The 26297-nt window shown below is 48.1% G+C and overlaps 1 protein-coding gene across 1 annotated transcript; it reads right to left on the bottom strand.

The window, feature by feature from the left end:
* Positions 1-759: 759 nt before the first annotated feature.
* LOC130493524 (zinc finger protein 665-like) lies at positions 760-24734 on the bottom strand. The gene is made up of 7 exons (XM_056867287.1): positions 24584-24734; positions 23059-23166; positions 21624-21719; positions 20806-20910; positions 16296-18092; positions 1546-1696; positions 760-796 (listed from the first exon to the last, which is right to left on the bottom strand). The coding sequence occupies exons 1-7, from the start codon at positions 24732-24734 to the stop codon at positions 760-762; spliced, it is 2445 nt and encodes an 814-aa protein (XP_056723265.1).
* Between the last annotated feature and the right edge of the window lie 1563 nt (positions 24735-26297).

The raw sequence follows: 26297 nt of genomic DNA, 5'->3' as shown, positions 1-26297 counted from the left end.
CTGCAGCAATCAGATACATACTGATATTTTGCAGACTGTAAAATCTGACTAATACTTAAAAAAAATTCACAGCTATTTACATCTGATGCTCTCAGCTGAAAGCGCTCACAAGGTGGCTTGCTACAAGAAAATAATAAAGCCATAATATCAAGATCTGACATCTTACAAACAGCGGCACGCAGTGGCTATTCTGATCGCTGATCAATGGAAGTAACCCCATCTATCTAATTTGTTTATTTATTATTTATTTATTAAATTTGTGCCCCGCCCTCCCCAACCAATGCCGGGCTCAGGGCAGCTTCCAACAAGGTATAAAATACATAAACAGTTAAAAACAACTCATATTAAAATTCCAAAAACTGAATCAGTTAAAACACAGATGGCACCCTAAATTCAATAACCCCAACAGAAAACACCAAATCAGGGGACTCCCAGGCAAGGGAAACCCCTGCCCCCTTCAGTAGCAAACTTAAAGATTGAGAAGAAACTTGGGAGGGGAGCACTGAATTCTATTCTTAAAATAAGGATAGGGTCACATGCCCTGTGCCTCCCAGGAAATGGCACAGCCCCACTGAATAGTAAAATACAACGATTACCAAACAAAGGAGTCGTATTTATTTACATCCCATGCTCACAGCTGAAAGAGCTCACACCGGCTTGCCATAGGAGAGTAATAAAACCACAGCATCAAGATTTGATGTCTTACAAGCAGCAGCACAGTGACTATTTGACTACTGATCCAAGGAAGGAACCCCCGTTCTATTCTGCGTCAGCTGCAGGTGTGATCGGCAGGTTTCTATTTGAGCACGAAAGACAACTAGAAAACTCGCTCCCACTTTACACTGTAATTTACTCATGGAGAAACCCCCCCAAGCATTTATGCTATTTCTCTGCATGAATCCTCATAAGTACGGTAACACTAGATTGATGAGAAAGGCTGTTGCGTTAGTTTCAGCATTTAGATGGCTTCTTTGCTTTGTGATAGCTTCGATGTGAAGTTTTTCACCTCCTATGACTTCTTCAGTGACAGGTAACTTTGTGGTGGGAATGAAAATGTTTCCACTCTCCAAACATTTTTATGGTTTCTCCCCTGTGTGCATCTTCTTGTGCCTATTAAGGTTTGATGCATGAGCAAAGCACTTGCTACAACCTGAGCATTTATATGGCTTCTCCCCAGTGTGAGTGCGTTGATGTGAAGAAAGGCCATTCTTCTGTCTGAAACTCTTCCCACATTCCAAGCACTGATAGGGTTTCTCCTCTGTGTGAATCATTTGATGACTAATTAGGCCTCCATGCTGGCTGAAGGTCTTCCTACATTCCAAGCATTTATATGGCTTCGCTCCAGTATGAATGTGTTGATGTATAGTAAGGTATCTTCTCAGTTTGAAGCTCTTTCCACATTCCAAACACTGATACGGTTTTCCATCTCGGTGAGTCAGGGAATGTAATCTAAGTTGTGCACTCAGTTTGAAGGTCTTTCCACATTCCATGCATTTATGTGGCTTCGCCTCTCTGTGAATCCTCTGATGTTCACGAAGGGCTGACTTATCAGAAAAGCTCTCGATACAATCTGAGCATTTGTACAGCTTCTCCCCAGTGTGAATGTGTTGATGTGAAATAAGTCTGCCCTTCCAACGGAAACTCTTCCCGCACTCCAAACATTTATACGGCTTCTCCCCACTGTGAGTGCGTTGATGTGAAGAAAGGCAGTCCTTTCGACCGAAACTCTTCCCACATTCCAAGCACTTATAGGGTTTCTCCCCTGTGTGAATCATTTGATGTTTAATTAGGCATCCATGCTGGCTGAAGGTCTTCCTACATACCAAGCATTTATATGGCTTCTCTCCAGTGTGAATGTGTTGATGCGCACTAAGGTATTTTCTCAGTTTGAAGCCCTTCCCACATTCCAAACACTGATATGGTTTCTCATCTGTGTGAATCAGGAAATGTAACGTAAGTTGTGCGCTCTGACCGAAGGTCTTTCCACACTCAATGCATTTATACGGCTTTTCCCCTGTGTGAATCCTCTGATGTTGATGAAGGCCTGACTTATCAGAAAAGCTCTTGTTACAATCTGAGCATTTGTATGGCCTCTCCCCAGTGTGAATCTGTTGATGTGTAATAAGTCTGTACTTACTACTGAAACTCTTCCCACACTCCAAGCATTTAAATAGCTTCTCCCCAGTGTGAACGCGTCGATGTGTTATAAGGTGGCCTCTCCGTCTGAACCTCTTTCCACACTCCAAGCATGTATGTGGCTTCTCCTCTGTGTGAATTCTTTCATGAACAGTGAGGTGGCTCTTCCAAACGAACCTCTTTCCACATTTCAAGCAGTCATATGTTTTCTTGCATGCTTGGATCTTCTGGTCTTTCTTAACACTGGATACGCAGCTGAACCTTTCTCCATTCACAGGGCAATTATTCCTTTTCTTTTCTTTTTGTATTTTGCTTTGGGCTGGGATCTCATATACGATTCTCTGCAGACAGACAACCAATTCCTTCCTCTGCTTCGGTTCTCCTTCCCTTTTTCTTTTCAGCTGTCTCTGAGGTCCTTCTCGATCCCAAGTTTCCACCTCCTGATCCTCACCTCTTGCTACAGACACCCCTCCTGGTTGTTCCTGTCTCTCGGCCTCTGACGTCTCTCCTGCTGGAACAGAGATCGAGAAATCAAATAAAAGCTCCAGGAAAGGAAGGCCACTTAGCACGGCCTGTCATTACCAAGTGATACTTTCCCTGCTGAGAACTGGAGGCCAGGAAAGGCTTCTGTATAACTTCAGACAAGGGAAAGGACAAGGAGGGGAAGGGGGCAGAGGGAACCGGAAGGGCAGACCAAAGAGGAACTGCTTCCTTGCAGTCCAATGATCACTGGACAGGTCTCTTGCTCCAAAGACTCTGTGGCAGCACATCCAAAAGAACATAAGAAAGGCCCTGCTGGATCAGACCAAGGCCCATCAAGTCCAGCAGTCTGTTCACACAGTGGCCAACCAGATGCCTCTAGGAAGCCACTAACAAGACGAATGCAGCAGCACCATCCTGCCTGTGTTCCACCGCACCCAAAATAATAGGCATGCTCCTCTGATACTAGAGAGAATAGGTATGCAGCATGACCAATATCCATTCTAACTAACAGCCATGAATACCCCTCTCCTCCATGAATATGTCCACTCCCCTCTTAAAGCCCTCCAAGCTGGCAGCCATCACCACATCCGACAGGGAGTTCCACAATTTAACTATGCGTTGTGTGAAAAAATACTTCCTTTTATCTGTTTTGAGTCTCTCACCCTCCAGCTTTAGCAGATGACCCCGTGTTCTAGTATTATGGGAGAGGGAGAAAAACTTCTCCCTGTCCACTCTCTCCAAACCATGCATAATTTTATAGACCTCTATCATGTCTCCCCTTAGCCGCCTTCTTTCCAAGCTAAACAGCCCTAAGCGTCTTAACAGCACCCCATTAGGACAGTTGCTCTAGTCCCTTAATCATTTTGGTTGCTCTTTTCTGCACCTTCTCAAGCTCTGTAATATCCTTTTTTAGGTGTGGTGACCAGAACTGTACACAGTATTCCAAGTGTGGTCTCACCATAGATTTGTACAAGGGCAGTATATCAGCAGTTTTATTCTCTATTCCTCGTCTAATTAATTAAAAACCTGGGTAAAGACAAACATTCAGGCACAAAAGGGATGCAGGTATAGGTACCACACAAACCTCAAGTGGAAGGGCATTCTATAGGCAAGTTGCCACCCCAGTTTCTGGCTGTCGGCTGCCCCACCTCTGAAGGCAAGGCTGGTGAAGAGGGTTTTAGCTGGCAGGCTGTACAGGAGGGGAGGAGGGTTTTTCCCAAATAACCTGGCCCCAAACCATTTAGTGTCTTATGGTGAAGAACCTGCCTTTTGAATTCCACTCAGAATAGGCACTGAGCACAATCTATCAGCACCAGAGTGATACCACCCCACTATCTTGACCTTGAGAATAGCCTGGTTACCACATATAGATCCAACCAAAGTTTCCAGACCACTTGAAAAGCAACCCAAAAAATCACTACACGAATGAGCACCGCCAGTTCTGAATCACATATCTCACTTCTGTTGCTTCTGTAGTGACAAAAGGGAACCCAGTGGGAAACATGAGGAATTGGGGTGGGAAGAGAAGGGCTTGGGGAATCCCTCCCCCAACCCAAATCTCCCCTTCGAGGATATCATGGGAATGGGTGTCCTGTGATGCTTGGAGGGGGCCCAGCAAAGGTAGGCTGGGAGAATTTGCAGCAAGGCCCAAGTCCTGTGTGCGAGGGAAAGGCTGTCCTGAGGCCTACAGGCAGCTCTGGTCCTAAGCCTTAGGCCTAGGATCATGTCACAGGAGAATATGACCTCATCAGGGAGAAAAGCAGAGATCCTTCATAGATATGCCTTATTTGTTTCCCTGAAAGATTCTCGCTCTCACCCAGTTCAGTCAGGAAAGAAACATTTTCTCTAGATCCTCCTGGTAGACTCTCCAACGCTCCTTCTGAGGCAAGGCCTTCCACTGCTCTCGAGATCCCACTGTCTGTGTGAGGGGGAGAGAAAGAGAAAATCATTTGTTCTATCATGGGAGCATATGAGAGAGGGGCAGATTCTACTCTGGTTATCAGCATGCAAAGACAGTGTCCCTTCCCTGGGTTCCTGTCTGGACAGGAGTGGATGATGTCATGCTACAGGAGTTCAACCCAGAGCAGGAGAGATCCCTCCTGGGTGAAAAAAATGGGCTGAGATCATCAAAGAAAGGGAGGAGAGGGAAACCAGACCTGTGACGGCTGTTCTTTGGAGCAGTTGTACAGTTTGAGATCCTCCTGGTAAACTCTCCTGTGCTTCTTCTGAGGCTATGCCTTCCTCGTCTCTTGAGGCTCCACTTTCTGTGTGAGGAGAGGAAGTCAGAATCTTTGTTCTATCAAGGGAGTTGGGTGATGATCAGCATGTAAGGAGCGTGGCCCCTCTCTGCATTCACATCTGGACAGGAGATGATGTCATGCCACAAGAGACAAAATCACAGAGCAGGATAAATCCATCCTGGGTGGGAGCAGGCTGAGATCATTCAAGGAGGAAGGAACCAGAAGTGCAGTAGTTGTTTCTTGGAGCAGTTGCACAACTGTTGTCATGTCAACTTTGGCCCTCAGTTGCGACTCTTTTGGAGACTGCATGCACAAGAAGTGCCACAATGAAAACAGGACACCTCTTACATGGATTGTATCCTTGATTCGACAAAATGGAAGTAACATGGAGCTCCCACAGAAAAAATGCTGCAGAACCAACTGAAACAGCCCTTTTACTGTGTTGCCTCCTCCCTATTACCTGCACACCTGGCCGCTTCCTCAGAGCCCTGGAGGAACCGCTCTTCTCTTGGACGGCGCTGTGCATCAAGGAATGGACCAGGAACACAAAGTCCTTCAAGGGGAACAGAAGACACCATGAAGGGATGTAGACTTTCCAAGTATGTTTATGGTGTTGAGAATACACCCAGTCTTTGGGGGATGGAGGGGTATTCAAACTGCCTGCAACATCTTTACTTCCACCTTAATGTAAACACAATGCAAGCCATATTATGATGTAAATACCAGTCACATATTTTATTCAGAGATTAACCTGAGGTAAATATTAACCATTAACCACAAGTTGTGGGATGTTTAGTCTTCAACAGTGCATAACTAAGAACACCTATTCTCGAACGGGTTTACAACATATAAACACGGCACTCTGGTGCAAGTCAGTAACCCGCTAGACCCAGCAAACCCAAATAGTAGTGCTATCCTAAGAGCCCTACTCAAGTCTACTCAGTGGGGCTTACTCCAGGAAGGTGTTCTTAGATGTGAACTGTGTAACACCTCAGTATGCTCAGTGAACTGTATAACACCTCAGTATGCTCAGTTCTCCAATCAGAAAAACTTAAGCAAAGATTTGATACCTCCACAGGTTTCTGTAATTTACATACCTGGTAAACTAACCCCCCCTCCCCCCTGCATGACTCCAACCAGTAACTCTCGACCCTCAAAACCCAACTGACAAGATCTTCCCCATTGACGGCCTGGATTTGTTATAGACACTCCCTCTTCTTTTCTCCTCTGTATTCAGGATAAAAGGGCCAAGATCCTTACCCAGAGAGGCTGCTGTCTCGTAATTCTCCTGCATGACTTCCCAGTACAGAGCTCTTTGGGCCAGATCCAGCAGACCCCATTCCTCTTGCGTGAAGAACACAGCCACCTCCATAAAAGACTTTGGGGGCCCTGCAGAAGGATTTCCCCAGTTCATCTTCTCTAACTATGCCAGAGTATTCACACAAGAAAGCAGAATCCCATATGCAGGTAATCTGGGGGAAAATATGAAATGTATCAAATAACTGCAAGAAAAATTGTGTATTTTCAGACTGAAGAGAACCTCATGAGTCATAGAAGAGAAGAAGAGTTGGTTTTTACATGCTGACTTTCTGTACCACTTAAGGAAGACTCAAACCAGCTTACAATCACCTTCCCTTCCCCTCCCCACAACAGACACCCTGTGAGGTGGGTGGGGCTGAGAGAGTGTGACTGGCCCAAAGTCACCCAGCTGGCTTCGTGTGTAGGTGGGGAAACAAATCCAGTTCACCAGATTAGCCTCCACCGCTCATGTGGAGGAGTGGGGAATCAAACCCAGTTCTCCGGATCAGAATCCACCGTTCCAAACCACCGCTCTTAACCACTACACCATGCTGGCTCATACAACTCACATAATCTGCAAAAATCAGAGGGGTGCTACCTTGGAACAATATTTCAAGCAATACAGATTCAGAAAACCGTGCCTCATCAGATTTTTCTTGTGTCCAAGTTTGCTTAAAACATGCATGGAATTAATTGCAAGCTGACACAGAGGGAATGTTCCCCCACCTACAATACTATCTTTGTTTGTTTTATAAAATACGAATAAAATTGCCTGTGTAATGGATCAAACACAGGATTCCCACCCTCCATTATACCTTCAAATCTGCTACATTTCTGCTGAACTTTTTTTTTACTCTAATTCTTAAACACGTATGAAGTTATTTGGTCTCACAGAAACAGAGTCTGTACATGACTGAGAGCCAGTGTAACGGTTAGTGTGTTGGACTGAGACCTGAGAGACCCGGGTTCAAATTCACCCTTTGCCACGGAAGCTCACTGGGTTGTACTGAACCAAATGGTTCACCAACTTACTTGGATAAATTATTAGGGATTGTGGTCCATACTGTTGTGTATAGCTTACGGTAAGTAGGATCCTAGCAAGTAATTTCTGTACCGCATAATGCGTCATGTTAATAGTTATGCTATGCTTCACTTCTTTCTGGTGTTTCCAGACTTCTACAACCTTAGTACAGTGTTTACTGAATGTCCCATTTGGTTGATTGTACTGACCCACTCTGTGTAATCCGCCTTGAGTCCCTGTGAGAAAGGCAGACTACTGATAATGTGAATGAATATCTTTGCTAATCACTGGAAACCTCTCCTTGATTTTTGGGAACAGAAACATTTTGGGGTATTCAAAATAACAAAAAACGTCAGCAGAGTATCTATTAATATTTTCTGTAAAGTGTTGATTAGACTGGATTGTTATCCATAGACTATTGACAAATAGTTTGTTCTGTCAGGGAAAATGAGAGGGGGGAAACTTAGGTCAGGAGCACAGGCCGGCTAAAAATCACAGGCAGACTGAGGGTTGGGAGGGCTTCAAATGCTGGCCCGCGCCTCCACACAAAGAATTTTCTTGGCTGTAGAAAAGTAACAGCTGAAGGAAAAGGATTCCAACCTAGCCTTCCTGAGGGGCTAGTTTTCCGTGCGCAGGAAACTCCTGCTTCGGAGGGACATCCCATCACACAAGGTCCTTCCTGTCGCCTGCAGCACTATACCCCCTGGTATGGGTTTTAACCCTGGGCAGGTTGAGGTCTGGGAACAGGGTTACCAATCCTGGGTCAGGGAATTCCTGGAGATTTGGTGACGGAGATTAGGGAGAGATCTCAGTGGAGTTCAGTTGTAACTGCTGGAGATCTCCAGGCCCCACCTGGAGGCTGGTAACCCTATCCCGGGGGGGGGAAGCCAGTGGAGAAGTAGAGATGGGAGAAGAGGAGGGGGAAAGGCGGGAGAGGATGCCTGCGCTTATCAGGAAGGGAAACAACCGAAAGGGGGGATGTTTAGCACTGGGAGATTCCCTCTGGGCCAAGCGGGGGGTGGGAGACGGGAAACTCCCTGGGCAGGGGCTGAATTGCCTTCTGGCCCATCCGCTGAGTCAGTTTTCTATAAACTAGCCAGACTAGTTTTCTGTGCGCAGGAAACTCCCGGTTTGGAGGGACATCCCATCACACAAGGCCCTTCCTGTCGCCTGCAGCACTTATACCCCCTGGTACAGGTGTTAATTCTGGGCAGGTAGAGGCTACCAATCCTGGGTCAGGGGATTCCTGGAGATGTGGGGATGGAGACTGGGGAGAGATCTCAGCGGGGTACAGCTGTAACTGCAGGAGATCTCCAGCCCGCACCTGGAGGTTGGTAACCCTGCCCGGGGAACAAGCCGGCTGAGAACCAGAGGTGGGTCAGAGAAGGGGGGGGAGGCGGGGGAGGATGCCTGCTCTGATCAGGAAGGGAAACAACTGAAAGGGGGGGATGTTTAGCACTGGGCGATTCCCTCTGGCCCAAGGACGGGGGAGGGGGGGGAGAAGGGAAACTCCCCGGGCAGGGGCTGAATTGCACCCCCGGACTGGGACTGAGCGGTGCAATTTGCAGCCGAGGCTCCTCCGGGCGGTTCTGCCTTCCGGCCCATCCGCTGAGCCCGGCCGCTTTTTTGCCGACTTCTCAAGGGCAACGGGAAGGGTGAGAAATAAATGAAGGAGCCACCCCATGCGGATCCACCCTCCCCACCGGGGTGTTTCAAAGATAATGCACTTCTGCGCCAGGATCTTGCCCCGGAAGCCCCCTTCCCCCTTGCAAAGGCGCGATTGCAGTTCATGCACAACTCTTCTCCGCCCCGTCCCCTTTCTTGCCCAAAACCTCTTTAAGAAATCACAAACGCACCTTTGCAACCAACGCCGAAAATCCAATTTCTTCCTCCGACCTGGGAAAAAGAGCTGGAGGACACCGCTTCAAACTTCCCTCCTAGAAAAAATGGAGGGGTGGGGGAGTTCACACCACGCGCCTCCACTTTCCTGTCCTCTCTAGGAACCAAACAAATCCTCTCTTCCACTTGCAAGGGCTTCTGGGAATTGTAGTTCACAGCAAAGAGAATACTTCCCACCCACCCCAATCAGCTGCCGGCTCTTTTCAGGCTCCTTCCTTATTTCTCAGGCCCCAGGGATTAGCACGTGGCTGGTCTTTCTCTCCACTCTAGGGTTTCCAACCTCCAGGTACAAGATCTCTATTACTACTGACCTCCAGCAGTTAAGAGGTCAGATCACCTGGAGAAAATGACCACTTTGGCAATTGGACTCCATGGCACTGAAGTCCGTCCCCTGATACCCTGCCTGTCTCCACAATGGAGACCCAAAGCAGCTGATATCGTTGTGCTCTCCTCCATTTTATCCTTACAAGAACCCTGATGGGATCTGTGCTGGCAGCGACAGACCAAGAAAGGGATCTTGGGGTGGTAGTGGATAGCTCAATGAAGATGTCAACCCAGTGTGCGGCTGCTGTAAAAAAGGCAAATTCCATGCTGGCTATAATTAGACAAGGAATAGAGAATAAAACTGCTGATATCATACTGCCCTTGTACAAATCTGTGGTGAGACCACACTTGGAATACTGTGTACAGTTCTGGTCACCACACCTAAAAAAGGATATTACAGAGCTTGAGAAGGTGCAGAAAAGAGCAACCAAAATGATTAAGGGACTAGAGCAACTGTCCTGTGGTGAGGGGTTAAGACGCTTAGGGCTGTTTAGCTTGGAAAGAAGGCGGCTAAGGGGAGACATGATAGAGGTCTATAAAATTATGCATGGTTTGGAGAGAGTTATTTACTTATTTATCGCCAAGTGCCAACACGGCAATTTAACCTGAATACTGAGGGTTTAGTTTAGAAAAAACAACTCATACTTTAACACCTGGTCTCTCGGAGCAGGGATCACTTGCTTCTCTCTCCTGGGGGCCAGGTCTACCAGTCCGGATGACCTGGCCTCCAGTGGATGGCTTTTCCCAGGGGCCAGGTCTACCAGCTCGGATGACCTGGCCTCCTGAAGCAGGACGTGGGGGGGAGGCTTTCAACAGCGGTTCAGGGAAGGGGGGGAGGGTTCAAAGCCCCCACCGCCCAGCTGCTCAACTTACCTGAGCGTGCCGGCAGAGAGGGCTCGGCGTGCCAAGTCCGACACGCGTGCCATAGGTTCGCCAACATGGGACTAGAGCAACTGTCCTATCGGGAGCGGTTAGGACGCTTGGGGCTGTTTAGCTTGAAAAGAAGGCGGCTGAGGGGAGACATGATAGGGGTCTATAAAATTATGCATGGTTTGGAGAGAGTGGACAGGGAGAGGTTATTCTCCCTCTCCCATAATACTAGAACACGGGGTCATCTGCTAAAGCTGGAGGGCGAGAGATTCAAAACAGATAAAAGGAAGTATTTTTTCACACAACACATAAATTGTGGAACTCCCTGCCCCAGGATGTGGTGATGGCTGCCAGCTTGGAGGGCTTCAAGAGGGGAGTGGACATATTCATGGAGGAGAGGGATATTCATGGCTATTAGTTAGAATGGATACTAGTCATGCTGCATACCTATTCTCTCTAGTATCAGAGGAGCATGCCTATTATTTTGGGTGCGGTGGAACACAGGCAGGATGGTGCTGCTGCAGTCGTCTTGTTTGTGGCTTCCTAAAGGCACCTGGTTGGCCACTGTGTGAACAGACTGCTGGACTTGATGGGCCTTGGTCTGACCCAGCAGGGCCTTTCTTATGGTCTTGTTAAGGGGGAAAGCAAACTTCCAATCAGGCTGGAAATTAAAGGGATCCTGAAAGTCTGTATTTACGTGCTAGACCTTCAAAGACTTTTTGAAGTCTTCCGTCTACATATGAGATACTAGGCAAAAAGCACTGAAAATATCACTGCAAACAGCTGAAAAACAATATTTATAAAACCAGAAACCTAATAAATTTGTTTTAATGCATTCCTATATCAACAGAATAAAATATATGACCAAATCTGGATTAATACATCAATGTTTCTATGTGGCATCAAACAATTTATTCAACAGACCACAGAAATATTCTGCTCAAAGGCAGAAAGAGCTACATCAGTAGACAGGAGAAACTGCTTACTTGGGGATGGAGTAACCCGATCTGTAAGAACCTCCTATATTCTCTAAGGTCAAGTATCTTAAGGGGAGAGGAACTACACACAATCAATATGCATCAAGTCAGGATTTTTTGTATACACCTACCCCCCAAAAAGAAGTCCTGTTTACTTCATTTAAACCACAGGGCATCCATGTCTTCAAGGGAAAGATGCAATACGCTTCTCTTAATAATTGTTGCAGTTCTCACGTTGAAGCAGAAATCTTCTCTATGACAAAACTGTATGAGGTAGTAGAGAAGAGCAAGAGTCCAGCACCTTAAAGAATGACAAAAATTTCTGGCAGGGTATGAGCTTTCGTAAGTCACAGCTGTCTTCTTCAGATAGGTAGATTGGGCTAAGAGTGTATGACTGGCCCAAGGTCACCCAGCAGTTTTCTTGAGGGCTCTTATCCGGCCCATGAGCCAGCTAAGGCAGGCAGCCGCTCACCTCCTCCCAGTCCCAATTTTATCAAAGACTTTTAAATAAAATAAAATACTGTAGAATCGCTTGTGTTTTAAGTAAAAAAAATGTAAAAGAAATAATACCATTAATTGGCTTTGCCTGTGTCTTCTATAAAGTTTGTATCTCTGGTATCTGGCATTAAATTTTATGGTTCACATGGCTGGGCCCAACCAAGTGACATTTGTGACATATCCAGCTCTCATAACAAATGAGTTCGACACCCCTGCTGTAGGGTTTTTAAGATAAGAGATGTTCAGAGGTGGTTTGCCATTGACTGCCCTCTGCATAGCTGTGAGGGTCTGTACGCCTTTGCCTTGGGTAAGGCCTTTGCCTTGTATGTTTCCCCCCCCCCTCCCTGGACTCGTAAAAGCAGTCCAGGCCTCTTGCCTTTCCTTGGTTCAGGCGCGGCATCTGACAGGCCCCAGGTTGGAATGTCTCTTCCCTCTTCCCACGTCCCTCCCTTGCTCTCACTGACTCCCTTCCACCGGCTATGGCCTTGGAGGGTAGATAGTACTAACAAGCTCCCTGAGTTCTTTGATGTTTTGGACCATGCACAGTTATCGCTTCCCATAACATACGCTTGACATCTGCTTCCCTGTAGGGGTTATAATTCTGTCTTTGTGAAACTGTAAGCACTTGCAACTTTACCAGTGTAAGGCCTGTACTACCTGAAGCTTCCAATAAAGATCCTTGTTTCCGCATGACAGTCTGAGCAAGTGATTTTATGGAGTTTGCACAGGGAGGTTGGGAACCCTCACATTAAGTTGCAAGTCTTTGCCTCGTTATCCTGCTCCTGTACCGTTCTTGGACAGCTATGGCAGGCAACGGGGATGACGACGACAAGAAGGACGACGCTGTACCCAAACAGCCCGACCTGGCCCCTTCGGAAGGGAAGTCGACTGGGAAGACGCCCAGTGGAGCTGACTCAGGATCGGGTTTGGGTGCAAAGCCCAAGCCCACCCGCTTGGAGACCTGGCTGGAATCTCCCCGGCATTGGTTGCTCCCGCAGAGCGACGCGCAGTCAAGACGGACTGTAGTTCATGGGTTGGGGTTCGAGGACGATCCCGCCCGAAAGGAAGCCCTGCTGCTTCACCAGATGGATGAGGAGCGGCAGCGCTGGCAGAAAGAGCGCCAGGAGTTACTAGACCGGATGGATGCCATGAACGCAGTGATGCTGGACATGGCCCAAGCCATGGACGACCTGAAGGTTCAGACTCCACCCGTGGCTCCGGCGGACGGAAAGCAACCACCAGGCCCACCCGGGGTCCCCGCACCTCCCATCCGTCCCGCTCCACCGGCCCGCCGAGATCTGAAGGTCACGTATGACGGGTCGAGTGACCAGCTGACGTTTTTTATGGTGCAAGTGGACATTTTAATGCGTGAACAGGCCCGGACTTTTACCTCGCAAGAATCCCGGGTCCAATACATGGCGTCCCTCCTACTTGGGGAGGCGGCCGCCTGGATGGTACAGCAGTATGAGCTCCACTCCCCGGTCTTGCGAAGTCTCGATGACTTCATGGTCGCCCTTCGACACCGTTTCGAGGACCCGCATTTGGGTGAGCGAGCAAAGATGCCTTGCAACAACTGCGCCAAGAGACTAAGTCTGTCACGCAGTATGCCAGCGAGTTCCAGTCGCTCTCGAGTCGCATTTTGGACTGGAGTGAAGCTACCAGGGTGCAGTGTTTCCGCGAAGGTTTGAACCCGGAATTACAACACTGGGCTTTCATGCAAGGTAACCCTCCCGATGTTGAAGGGTGGGTCCGCCACGCCGCTGACATCGAAAACCGAAAACAACTGCTGCTCCTGTCCCGACAACGCACCGGACGGGAGACCAAGACCCGTGGAGACAGGCCCGGCGGTCCAAAGGACTCCCGTCCCCCCTCGGGGGGAGGACCCTCCGTGACCGACCGCCGCAAACGCTTTGAGAGCAGGGTCTGTCTCGTTTGCGGGGGAAGAGGACACTTTGCCTCTCAATGCCCTTCACGACCTGGATGTCCGGGACCGTCTCATCCGGCAACGACCGAACCTGAGAAGCCCCCTCCCGAGGGGCAACCTCGCCGCCGAAGCGGCGCACCGAGCCGACGGAGCACACCCTCGGCCTTGCACGCACGCGCCGAGGTCGAAGCCTCGGACCCTGCCGGCCCATCGGGGCCACGGATTACAAATAAAGCCTTTGACTCATCGGAGTCACGGATTACAAATACCGCAGCTGCTTCCTCCAGCGAGGAGGAGGACTGGGACATGCCGGCAAAAAACGCTGTCGGTCTGCTGTAAAGGGGGCTCCTCAGCAGACCGCTCCGAACGTTGTGCAAGGAGCTCCACTGATGGTAAGCGCTCAGGAAGACAATGTGTATGTAAAGGTCAATCTCTCACTGCCTAAAGGGGGGCCCACGTTAGACTTTACGGCCCTAGTTGACTCGGGTTGTGCCCGCACCCTGATAAGCGAAGAGGCTGCCCAACAATTGCGCGTTAAGCGAAAGCGGCTACCTGAACCCATCCGCTTTTCCCAGATGGATGGCAGTGACTTTAAAAAAGGACCTGTAACTCACCGCACCGCCGCGGTCGTCATGGCTATAGGGGAGCATTGGGAACGACTTTATTTTACCATTGCCCCCATCACCGCACCCATTGTGTTAGGGATGAATTGGTTGTTGGGACACAATCCCTCCATAGACTGGGTTGAGCGGACGCTCACCTTTCCCCGCAACCCTTGACCCTTGGTATTCCTTGATGGTCTCCCACCCAAGTACTAACAAAGGTCCACCCTGCTGAGCAGCCATGATCTGACAAATTCAGGCTATCCAGGGCAGGGGAGCACTGATTAACCTTACCTAAAAATGTTTTCTCTAAACATATTTAATGGGTGAAAATTTTACTTCAGTTTCAAGATGGAAACGTTCTTTTAAGGCCAACCCTCAGCCTCCACCTGAACCAGACTGATGGGCCAGCTCTGGACTCACAAGCCCTGCCATGAAAGCCACCAGGCCCCCTCCCTTCGCCACAGAAGACAGCCGTGACCTACCCAGCTATCCCAACCACCAGGACATAGGCAGCCATCCCAGGAGCAGTGCAGGAGGAACGGCCGCTTCCTTTCATAGAATCAGAGTTGGAAGGGACCTCCAGGGTCATCTAGTCCAACCCCCTGCACAATGCAGGAAATTCACAACTACCTCCCCCCCACACCCCTAGTGACCCCTACTCCATGCCCAGAAGATGGCCAAGATGCCCTCCCTCTCATGAGCTCCCTAAGGTCATAGAATCAGCATTGCTGACAGATGGCCATCTAGCCTCTGCTTAAAAACCTCCTGGGAAGGAGTGCTTACCACCTCCCGAGGAAGCCTGTTCCACTGAGGAAGAGCTCCAACTGTTAGAAAATTCTTCCTAATGTCTATAGGAAACCTCTTTTGATGTAATTTCAACCCGTTGGTTCTGGTCCGACCTTCTGAGGCAACAGAAAACAACACGGCACCTTCCTCTATATGACAGCCCTTCAAGTACTTGAACATGGTTATCACATCCCCTCTCAGTCTTCCCCTCTTCAGGCTAAACATACCCAGCTCCTTCAACCTTTCCTCATAGGACTTGGTCTCCAGACCCCTCACCATCTTTGTTGCCCTCCTCTGGGCATATTTTAGCTTGCCTACATCCTTCTTAAATTGCAGTGCCCAAAACTGAACATAATACTCTAGGTGAGGTCTAACTAGAGCAAAGCATCATTTCGCATGATCTGGACACTATACTTCTGTTGATACAGCCGAAGATTTCCATCCCACGGAGACCCCACTTACATCATTTGTTGGTGTCACGAGATTCGGGCTGACACAAAGGTCCAAGGGAGCTGGGGTGGCTTTCTCAAGGCTTGAAGCAGGATTGGCAATGGAACTCTACCCAGCCTCAATACAATAAGAAGCTCAGGGAAGGCTAGGATGGGCAAGGGAGGCCAAGGGGTGGGGCAGGGGAGTGAGCGTGCTGACAAGACCATGGCACCAATGGAGGTGCAGTCTGGGTGAGTGGCAACGGGGTAAACGGATAGTTAAAACCCAGGAGGGAGATTAGTAGGAGGGGGGTGTAGTACAGGGAAGCATAAAAGAGAACTCCCTGATCAGTACAGGAAGGAAAGAGTTGCTTGCAGACCCAGGTGGCGGAGGGTACTTGTCCAGCTGGGAGGAGGAACAAGGTGACGCAATGCCCTGCCCTCCTATTCTGAGGCCTGAGGGAGATTTGCCCTAACAGGGTGACACAAGGGAGGGCCAACAAACGGTAGAGTAAGGACGAACAGTACCTCACAGGCAGGAACATTTCTAGTAAATTGATCAAGAAAAAAAAACAGGCATTTATATAATTTCTCTGCAGTGATCCTCATGCACATAACACAGGATTTATGAGAAAAGCTCTTGCTACACTCTCAGCATTTAGACGGCTTCTCCCGTGTGAATGCTTCAATGTGAAGTTTTCCCCCTAGTGTGAATCCTTTGGTGACAAGTAAGCATTGTGCCCTGACTGAAACTCTTCCAACACTCTGAGCATTGTTATGGCTTATCCTGTGTGAATCCTTTGATGTACAGTTAGGTGGGTATTTTGTGAGAAGCTCTTTCCACACTCAGAGCATCTATATGGCTTCTCTCCTGTGTGAATCCTTTGATGTTTAATGAGGTTTGCATGCTGACTGAAGCTCTTACCACACTCAGAGCATTTATATGGTTTCTCTCCTGTATGGATCCTTTGATGCGTAATGAGGTAGCCACTGAAAGAGACGTTCTTTCCACACTCAGAGCATTTATATGGCTTCGCCCCTGTGTGAATCCTTTGATGTTTATTAAGGCTTGATTTATCAAAAAAGCTCTTGCTACAATCTGAGCATTTATATGGTTTCTCCCCTGTGTGAATCCTTTGGTGATGAGAAAGGGTTGTGCTGTGACTGAAACTCTTCCCACACTCTAAACACTGATATGGTTTCTCACCTTTGTGAAGCCAGAAATGTAATGTAAGGGCTGTGCTGTGACTGAAGCTATTCCCACACTCCAAGCACTTATACGGCTTCTCCCCTGTGTGAATCTTTTGATGTGAAGTGAGGTGTGCTCGCTGATTGAAGCTCTTCCCACACTCCAAGCATTTATATGTCTTCTCTCCTGTGTGAATCCTCTTGTGTTTATTAAGGCCTGACTGATCAAAAAAGCTCTTGCCACAATCTGAGCATTTATATGGCCTCTCCCCTCTGTGAATTCTTCGATGCGTAGCAAGGTCGCCACTGTGAGAGAAGTTCTTTCCACATTCCAAGCATTTATATGGCCTCTCCCCTGTGTGAATCCTTTGATGCTTAGTGAGGTTGCCACTGTCAGAGAAGTTCTTTCCACATTCCAAGCACTTATACGGCTTCTCCCCTGTATGAATCCTTCTGTGACGAGTCAGGGTTGTGCTGTGATTGAAACTCTTCCCACATTCCGAACACTGATATGGTTTCTCACCTTTGTGAAGCCAGAGATGCAATGTAAGAGCTGTGCTGTGACTGAAGCTATTCCCACACTCCAAGCATTTATACGGCTTCTCCCCCGTGTGTATCCTTCGATGTGAAATAAGGTGTGCATGCTGACTGAAGCTCTTCCCACATTCCAAGCATTTATATGGCTTCTCCCCTGTGTGAATCCTTTGATGTTTAGTGAGGTCACCACTATAAGAGAAGCTCTTCCCACACTCCAAGCATTTGTATGGCTTCTCCCCCCGTGTGTGAATCCTTCGGTGATGAATAAGGCCTGTACTCTGATTGAAGCTCTTCCCACATTCCAAACATTCATATGGCTTCTCCCCTGTGTGAATCCTTTGATGTTTAGTGAGGTCCCCACTTTGAGAAAAGTTCTTTCCACACTCCAAGCATTTATATGGCTTCTCCCCTGTGTGAATCCTTCTATGTGCCACAAGGGTTCCATGCTGACCAAAGTCCTCTCTGCACTCTAAGTATTCATATGGTTTCTCCCCTTCATGAGATCTTTGATGTTCAGCAAGGACTTTACCATGACTGAAGTTTTTCCCGCATTCCTTGCATTTATGTTGGTTCTTACCTGTTGGGATTTTCTGATTTTTCTTATCACTGGCTTTGCAGCAGGACCCTTTCCCATCCACAGGGAACTTATTCCCCTTCGTTCTCTTCGGCATATTGTCTTGGTTTGAGATCTCATGCAAGTTCTGGCCCTGACAGGGAACCAATTCTTTCCTCTGCTTCCATTTTCCTTCCTTTTTTGATCTCCACTGCTTTTTGGCTCTCTGTCGATTCCCAGGTTCCTCTTCTGCCTCCAGATACTCCTCTTTTTCTGCAGACATCCCTCCTGGTTCCCTCTCATTCTCTGCCTCCCACTCATCTCCTGCTGAATCAGAGAGACAAAAATCAAATAAGACCCCAGGGAACAAGAAGAAGAAGAGTTGGGTTTTATATGCTGACTTTCTCTGCCACTTAAGGAAGACTCAAACTGGCTTACAATCACCTTCCCTTCCCCTCCCCACAACAGACACCCTGTGAGGTAGGTGGGGCTGAGTGAGTGTGACTAATCCAAGGTTACCCAGCTGGCTTCATGTGTAGGAGCAGGGGAACAAATCCAGTTCACCAGATTAGCCTCCACTGCTCATGGGGAGGAGTGGGGAATCAAACCCGGTTCTCCAGATCAGAGTCCAAACCACTGTTCTTAACCACTACACCACACTGGCTCTCAAGCACTTCAAAGCAGGGACACTGATTAGGAAGTGACACTTCCCAGAAGAGAACTACAGGCCTGGAAAAGCATCTGCAACCTCTAACCTGAAGCCTGGATGGAGACACAGAAGTAACCAGAGCAGACGGCCAAAGCCGGCAGAAAGGGGAATCTTTTTGTTGCCTTGTGTTGCTCTTGAGACCTCAAAAGAAGAGCAGACAGTTCTTGACCGCTCAGCTTCATTACTTTTCCATTATTATTGTACTAGAAGTGCACCCGCTCTCTCTGCTCATGATTTTTAATGGTAGTTTGAATATTGAATGAGCAGCACTGCCATCCTCTGGGGGCCCCTGGAGATTTCACTAAATTACAACTCATCTCCCAACTTCACAAGTCAGTTCCTCTGAAGAAAATGGGTCCTTTGAGGGTGGACTTTATACCATTGGACCCTGCTGAGGTTGTTCCCCTCCCCAAACCTCACCCTCATATTCCCACTCTCATATGAACATAAAAAAAGCCATGCTGGATCAGACCAAGGCACATCAAGTTCACACAGTGGCCAACCAGGTGCCTCTAGGAAGCCCACAAACAACTGCAGCAGCATTGTCCTGCCTGTCTTCCACAGCACCTAATATACTAGGCATGCTCCTCTGATCCTAGAGAGAATAGGTGTGCATCATGACTACTATCCTTTTTAACTAGTAGCCATGGATAGCCCTCTCTTCCATGAACATGTCCACTCCCTTCTTAAAGCCTTCCAAGTTGGCAGCCATCACCACATCCTGGGGCAGAGAGTTCCACAATTTAACTATGTGTTGTGTGAAGAAATACTTCCTTTTATCTGTTTTGAATCTCTCACCCTCCAGCTTCAGCAGATGACCCAGCGTTCTGGTATTATGAGAGAGAAAGAAAAGCTTCTCCTTGTCCACTGTCTCCATACCATGCATAATTTTATAGACCTCTGTAATGTCTCTCCTTAACTGCCTTCTTTCCAAGCTAAACAGCTCTACGCGTTTTAACCGCTCCTCACAGGGCAGTTGCTCTGGCCCCCTGATCATTTTGGTTGCTCTTTTCTGCACCTTCTCAAACTCTGCTATATCCTTTTCCAGTGTGGTGACCAGAACTGTACACAGAATTCCAGGTGTGGGCTCACCACAGATTTGTACAAGGGTAGTATGATAGCAGCAGTTTTATTTTCTATTCCTCATTTAATTATGGCCAGAATAGAATTTGCCTTTTGCACAGAAGCCACACACTGGGTTGACATCCTCATTGAGCTATCCACTACCACCCCAAGATCCCTTTTTTGGTCTGTCGCTGCCAGCACAGATCCCATCAGTGCAAATGTGTTCTTTTGCCCCAAGATGCATCACTTTACACTTGCTCACATTGAATCTCATTTGCCATTGTAATGCCCATCCCTCCAGTATGAAGAGATCCTTTTGGAACTCTTCATGGTCTGATTTTGTTTTACCAACCCTAAATAATTTGGTGTCATCTACAAATCTGGTCACCTCGCTGTTCACCCCAAACCTGGTTCTCCAGATTAGAGTTCACTGCTCCAAACCACTGCTCTTAACCACTACACCACGCTGGCAACAGCCACCTTAGGGGAAGGGACGTAGCTCAGTGGTAGATCATCTGCTTGGCAATAAGGAGAATAAGAGTTGGGTTTTATACCTTTTAAGAAGAATCAAACTGGCTTATAATTTCCTTCCCTTACTCTTTCCACAACTGACACCTTATGAGGTAGGTGGGGCTGAAAGAGTTCTGAGAGAACTGTGACTAGCCCAAGGTCACCCACCTGGCTTCATGTGTAGGAAAGGGGAAACCAACCTGGTTCACCAGATTAGCATCTGCCACTCATGTGGAAGAGTGGGGAATCGAACCCAGTTCTCCAGATCAGAGTCCACCACTCCAAACCACCACTCTTAACCACTACATCATGCTGGTCCCAGGTTCAATCCATGGTATCTCCAGTTAAAGGGACTAGGCAAGAAGTTGATGTGAAAGACCTCTGCCTGAGACCCTGGAGAGCCACTGCCAGTCTGAGTAGACAATACTGACTTTGATGGACCGAGGGTCTGATTCAGTATAAGGCAGCTTCATGTGTGTTGTTCATGTGTTCAACTCCATTTTGACATCCTGCCCTGGCCTGTTTTTCTTCTGGAGGGATGGGCAGGAGGCCCCTTGCTTTGCTTTAAGAGGCACCAAGTTGGTGTCCACAAAGGAACACAGAGAATGGGGAGGGGGTGAGGAGGAGCAGGGAACTTATTCCCAACCCAAACTCCTCTTCAAGGATAACGTACTCACGTCAGGGCACAAAGAAGAGACCATTCTAGGCTCTGTCTCTTCTGTTTCCCCAACAGGAAAGGATATTGTCTGTCACCTTGCTCAGTTGGGAAGGAAATGTTCTCTTGAGATCCTCCAGGTAAACTCTCCAGCGCTTCTTCTGAGGCAAGGCCTTCTTCTTCCTTCAAGGCCTCACAGAAGGCTGTCAGGAGGAGAGAAAGAGGGAATCTTTGATCTATCAAGAGAGGAAAGGAGCAAATTCTTCTAGGATGACTTAGGGAAGGCTGGACTGTCCTGCAGAGAACATGGTCCCTTTTCAGGGTTCATGTCCAGACCAAAATGGAGGATGTCATGCTACAGAAGAAAAACTCAGAACGGAACACAGCAGTTTCCCTGGTGGATCCCTGTTCTCAGACCCTGAAGGAGTCCCCTCCATAGATCCAAAGAAATACCTGCTGGTAGTTTGATTTCCTTAAAGTCCTGGACAAAATCCTCCTCTTTCACTAGGCAATAGAGGTTGCCACCTTTGGGAATCAGAGATCTTCCTATACCTGGGGAAATGTAAGAGGAACACCTCATTTATACTTGACTTTTCTTATCTACAGCTGCACATAATCAAGTTTTGAGTGGTCTATCCTATGCTTACATTATTGTTGCACAGACCTCTTGCTCTGCCCTTCCCCCAAACCGTCGTGAATTTTAATTTGGCTTTGGCATGACATCATAGTACTTTCGCCACACTTTCGGGTCTTCCTTGGCTCTGTTTCAGGGTTTCCCAAACCTCCTTGGGCACTATCTTTCCTAGAAGATTGTGCCCAAATGGATTTGGAGGAAGCAAGAAAAAAACCCAGAACAGGAAACATCTGTACGATCTCATTTCTCAAACATTTGAGGGTCCCCACAACAATGAGGTACCTGCTGGTAGCTCTGCTTCCTTGGAGTCCTGGACAAACTCCTCTTCCTCTTCCACTAGACAAGAGATGCGGTCCTCTCTGGGAATCGGAACTTGTTCTGCAATTGAGGAACAAATCATGAGAAACTGACCTTTTTCTTCTTATACACACTTTACACAACACATAGTTCAATTGTGGAACTCCCTGCCCCAGGATGTAGTGATGGCTGCCAACTTGGAAAGCTTTCAGAAGGTAGTGGACATGTTCATGGAGGAGAGGGCTATACATGGCTACTAGTCAAAATGAATACTAGCCATGATGCACACCTATTCTCTTCAGTATCAGAGGAGCATGCCTATTCTATTAGGTGCTTTGGAACACAGGCAGAACAATGCTGCTGCAGTCATTGTGCTTGTGGGCTTCCTAGAGGCACCTGGTTGGCCACTGTGTGAACAGACTGCTGGACTTGATGGACCTTAGTCTGATCCAGCATGGCCTTTCTTATGTTCTAGATAATTTAATGGGTATTTTTTTATACTTACATGAGGGGATGAATTTGAATTTGTGAGCCTGCCTTAGAATGAGTCAGACCAGTGGTCCACCTAGGTGAGTAAGTGGTTCTGCCAGGTGCCAGTCAGAGAACGGTCTTTCCCAGAAACTCCTACCTGGGATCTGGTCACTGGAGATGCTAGAGCAGGGGTGGGGAACCTTTTTCCCGCCAAAGGCCATTTGGATATTTATAACATAATTTGCGGGCCATACAAAATTAAAAATTGGCCGACCAAGCCCCAAGCAGGCAGCTGCCCTAGGCGACCCCCCCCCCCCAATGCGGGCAAGCAGGCAGGCATCCAACCAGGGGCATCTTGGGTGGTCCTAGCAGCTCCATAGCTAACGACTCTTCTGAAATGGGGGGGAAAGGTTCCTTTTCTCGGCAAAACAAACTCACATCTGCCTTGAATAGAGGCTATTCCTGTCTGTAGGAGGGAACCAGTCTTAGATCCTTCTGAGCTAGAGATCTGCCAGGACCCATGAAGGGCCAGACCAAATGACTTTGCGGGCCTTAAACGGTCCCCGGGCCTGACGTTCCCCACCCCTGTGCTAGAGGCTGAACCTGGGATCTCCTGCAGGCCAAACAGGGGCTCTAACCACTATGACCCCTCAACACCATACAAGGTGATATCCTGAAGTTATCACACACAGGACGGAGGAAGAAACCAGACCTGTAGCTGCTCTTTCTTGTAAGAGCCTTGCAACTGCTGCCCTGTCTAGCTGGGCTGCAACATGGCTACTCTTCTGGAGGTTGCACATGTGAGAAAGGCCACAATAAAAACAGGCCATCTTTTACTCCGATTGTGTCCTTCATTAGACGAAACTGAACAGGTGGAGCTCCCCTAGAAAAAATTCTAAGAAATAACCTGAAATGGCAACTTCTTTGTTTCACTTCTCCCAGTCCTTACCTGACAAGGGGGCACTTGCGCCCCTTCCCGATTCCTCAGAGCTCTGGAGGAAGAACATCTCCCTTGGATGCAGCTCAAAATCCAGGACTTGACCAAGAACCCAAAGTCCTTCCAGGGAAGAAAAAAAACAACAACATGAAAGAATTTAGCCATTCCATAAATGTTTGTGTGGCAAGAATATGCCCACACCTGCTTTATGAGGGGGAAGGTATTTCTAATACTCAAGCTATTGGCAAGATACTTTTCCTGAAATGAGAACCAAGCTGTAAACAAACACGACACTAGAAGTATTGTCGAAGGCTTTCACGGTCAGAGTTCATTGGTTCTCGTAGGTTATCTGGGCTGTGTAACCGTGGTCTTGGTATTTTCTTTCCTGACGTTTCGCCAGCAGCTGTGGCCGGCATCCTTCAGTGTTACTCCTCTGAAGATGCCGGCCACAGCCCGGATAACCTACGAGAACCAACGACACTAGAAGGACTGCAAAAAAGGAGAAATCCCAGGATGAGGGTAGAGATTTTTCAGAGGAGTGGAATGGAAAGCTGAGACGTCCTGTCTATTTTTCATGGTTATGAAGGTCATGTCATGGGGGAGGAAATTCAAACTGCAGTACATAGGCCAGATGGCCCCTCATTGTCTTTCCAAACAACCAGACAGATATTCCTTGAACAGAAACCAGAGAGGGGAATCCATCTTGTCCCCATCTTGGGCCCACTGAATGCTCTGAGAGTATCTTACAGTCCAGCATAAAGTTGACGTCGGCCTGGTCAGTGCCTGACTTAGCTCCCACTGAGACCTCCTCGGAGCTGGCCAAGGGAGACCAGAAGATTACGACAAGCAGTGGTTCTTTCTCAACAGTCCTCCTTCATGGCCTGGGGGTCCCACTGCAGTCTGTCCCACTTGACTTCTCTACTGCACAATGGCGCCTCCTGCCTGCACACTTATATTCTACCCCCATCTTCCGATACCTTGCCTGGATGTTTCCGGGGGTGGCTCTGCAGGGCCTGAGGCACGGGTCTTTCTCAGCCCCCCTCCCAAAGATCTTTCTGTAGGACACCCTTTCACATTCCCTCAGATTAGAATCATGGAAGGGGCCATATAGGCCATCTAGTCCAACCCCCAGCTTAATGGAGGATCAGCCTAGAGCATCCCTGACAAGTGAAGGATTGAACCCAGGACCTCCCCCATGAGGAACTCTGCCACTAAACTAGGGACCCTCCTCCTATCCAATTGCTTAGCCTCTGGCGCACAAGCAAAGGACTGTGGGAAGAACCAACAGATGCCAAAATGGAGGGGCTGGAGAAGAGTAATGGAGTTGCAGGGATCTGCTAGGATGCATTCGATTATGAATGTTTCAAATGCATTTGTTTGGAGGCCCTGTGACACATGCAGATGGAAGAAGCATGTTCTGTCCTCTGTGACGGATGGGTGCTTGTCCTGTGGTCAAACATGCCCCCACCCCCCGCCGGAAGATGTGCCTCCCTACCTTTATCTTCTGCATTCATGAGAAAAGGGAAAAGATCCTTACCCACAGAAGCTCCAGACTCGTAATTTTCACACATGACTTCCCAGTAGAGGGCTTTTTGGGATGGATCCAGCAGAGCCCATTCATCCTGTGTGAAGAAGACAGCCACCTCCTCAAAGGATACTGGGGGCCTCTGAAAGGTAAATATCCCCATTTAAACATTTCTTGCTCTCCCTGAGCATTTAGGGGAGAGGCCTGATTCCCAAAGGCCAGTCACTTCGGGGGTGGGGGGGAGAATACAGACAACACAAAATCTCACTCCCCAGCATATAGTGAGAGCCAGCGTGGTATAGTGGTTAAGGGCGGTGGTTTGGAGAGGTGGACTCTGATCTGGAGAACCAGGTTTGATTCCACATGAGTGGTGGACGATAATCTGGTGAACTGGATTTGTTTCCCCACTACTACACATGAAGCCAGCTGGGTGATTTTGGGCTAGTCACACTCTCTCAGCTCCACCTACCTCACAGAGTGTCTGTTGTGGGAAGGTGATTGTAAGCTGGTTTGAGTCTTCTTTAAGTGGTGGAGAAAGTCGGCGTATAAAAACCAACTCTTCTTCTTGCCATGTAGGCTAATAATTTTTGCATGTGTGGTATATTTACTGTGATATATGTGCATAACGGTGCAATCTGCTCCTCCCCTATTATCTATGGGAGTTTGTTAGGTCTTGTTACAGGGTTCTATTTTTTAGTGGATGTTGCTGTGGGCTGTAGCTGGGCCTTGCTGGAGTTGTTGCCATACAAATAAACACTCTGCCACCTAGACTATAGCTACCAAGCAATACAGCTACCTTCGCTCACCCATCCAGCGCCCCTTTCTTTCCTAACAGGTAAGAAACCATTCCAAATCATAGCAAACACACAATATAGACAGGGCTGTGGCTCAGTGGTAGAGCCTCTGCTTGGCATGCAGAAGGTCCCAGGTTCAATCCCTGGCATCTCCAGTTAAAGGGACTGGGCAAGTAGGTGATGGGAAAGACCTTTCTCTGCCTGAGACCCTGGAGAGCCGCTGCCAGGCTGAGTAGACAATACTGACTTTGATGGACCAACGGGTCTGATTCAGTGTAAGGCAGCTTCATGTGTTCATGTGCATTACAGTACTGCAGAAATCAAAAAGGGCCAGAGTCCAGTAGCACCTTAAAGACTAACAAAAATATTTTCTGGTAGGGTATGAGCTTTCGTGAGCCACAGCTCACTTCTTCAGATACAGCTAGAATGTGAGTGCCTATTCTAGCTGTATCTGAAGAAGGGAGCTGTGGCTCACGAAAGCTCACACCCTACCAGAAAATATTTTTGTTAGTCTTTAAGGTGCTACTGGACTCTGGCCCTTTTTGACTACTACAAACAGACTAACACGGCTACCCACTGTGAGTACTGCAGAGAGGCTTCTATATTATGAGGGGTGGCTGGATGTCGGGTTTAAAGAAATAAAGGGGGTCATTAGTAATTAGAAACTTACAAATGTGTCTGCGTGCATAGACCCAGTCCTGGGAGCCCCCCTCCGCTCCCCACGCCCGCCTCCCTTCAACCAGCTCTTTCCTACTCTTTCTCTTCGTTTCTCCTTCATTCAATTCATCCACGATTCCCCCCTCCCCTTCCCAATTCTTGCACAAGATCTCTTTAGAGAGGGGTATCAATAACCTCCCCTCAGACCCTGCCAGAAAATATTTTTGTTAGTCTTTAAGGTGCTACTGGACTCTGGCCCTTTTTGAATAACCTCA

Source organism: Euleptes europaea, chromosome 1 (genome assembly GCF_029931775.1).
Source record: "Euleptes europaea isolate rEulEur1 chromosome 1, rEulEur1.hap1, whole genome shotgun sequence".
NCBI classification, from domain to species: Eukaryota; Metazoa; Chordata; class Lepidosauria; order Squamata; family Sphaerodactylidae; genus Euleptes; species Euleptes europaea.
The sequence above is the reverse complement of the archived record's forward strand: the minus strand, read 5'-3'. Positions and strand labels throughout refer to the sequence as shown.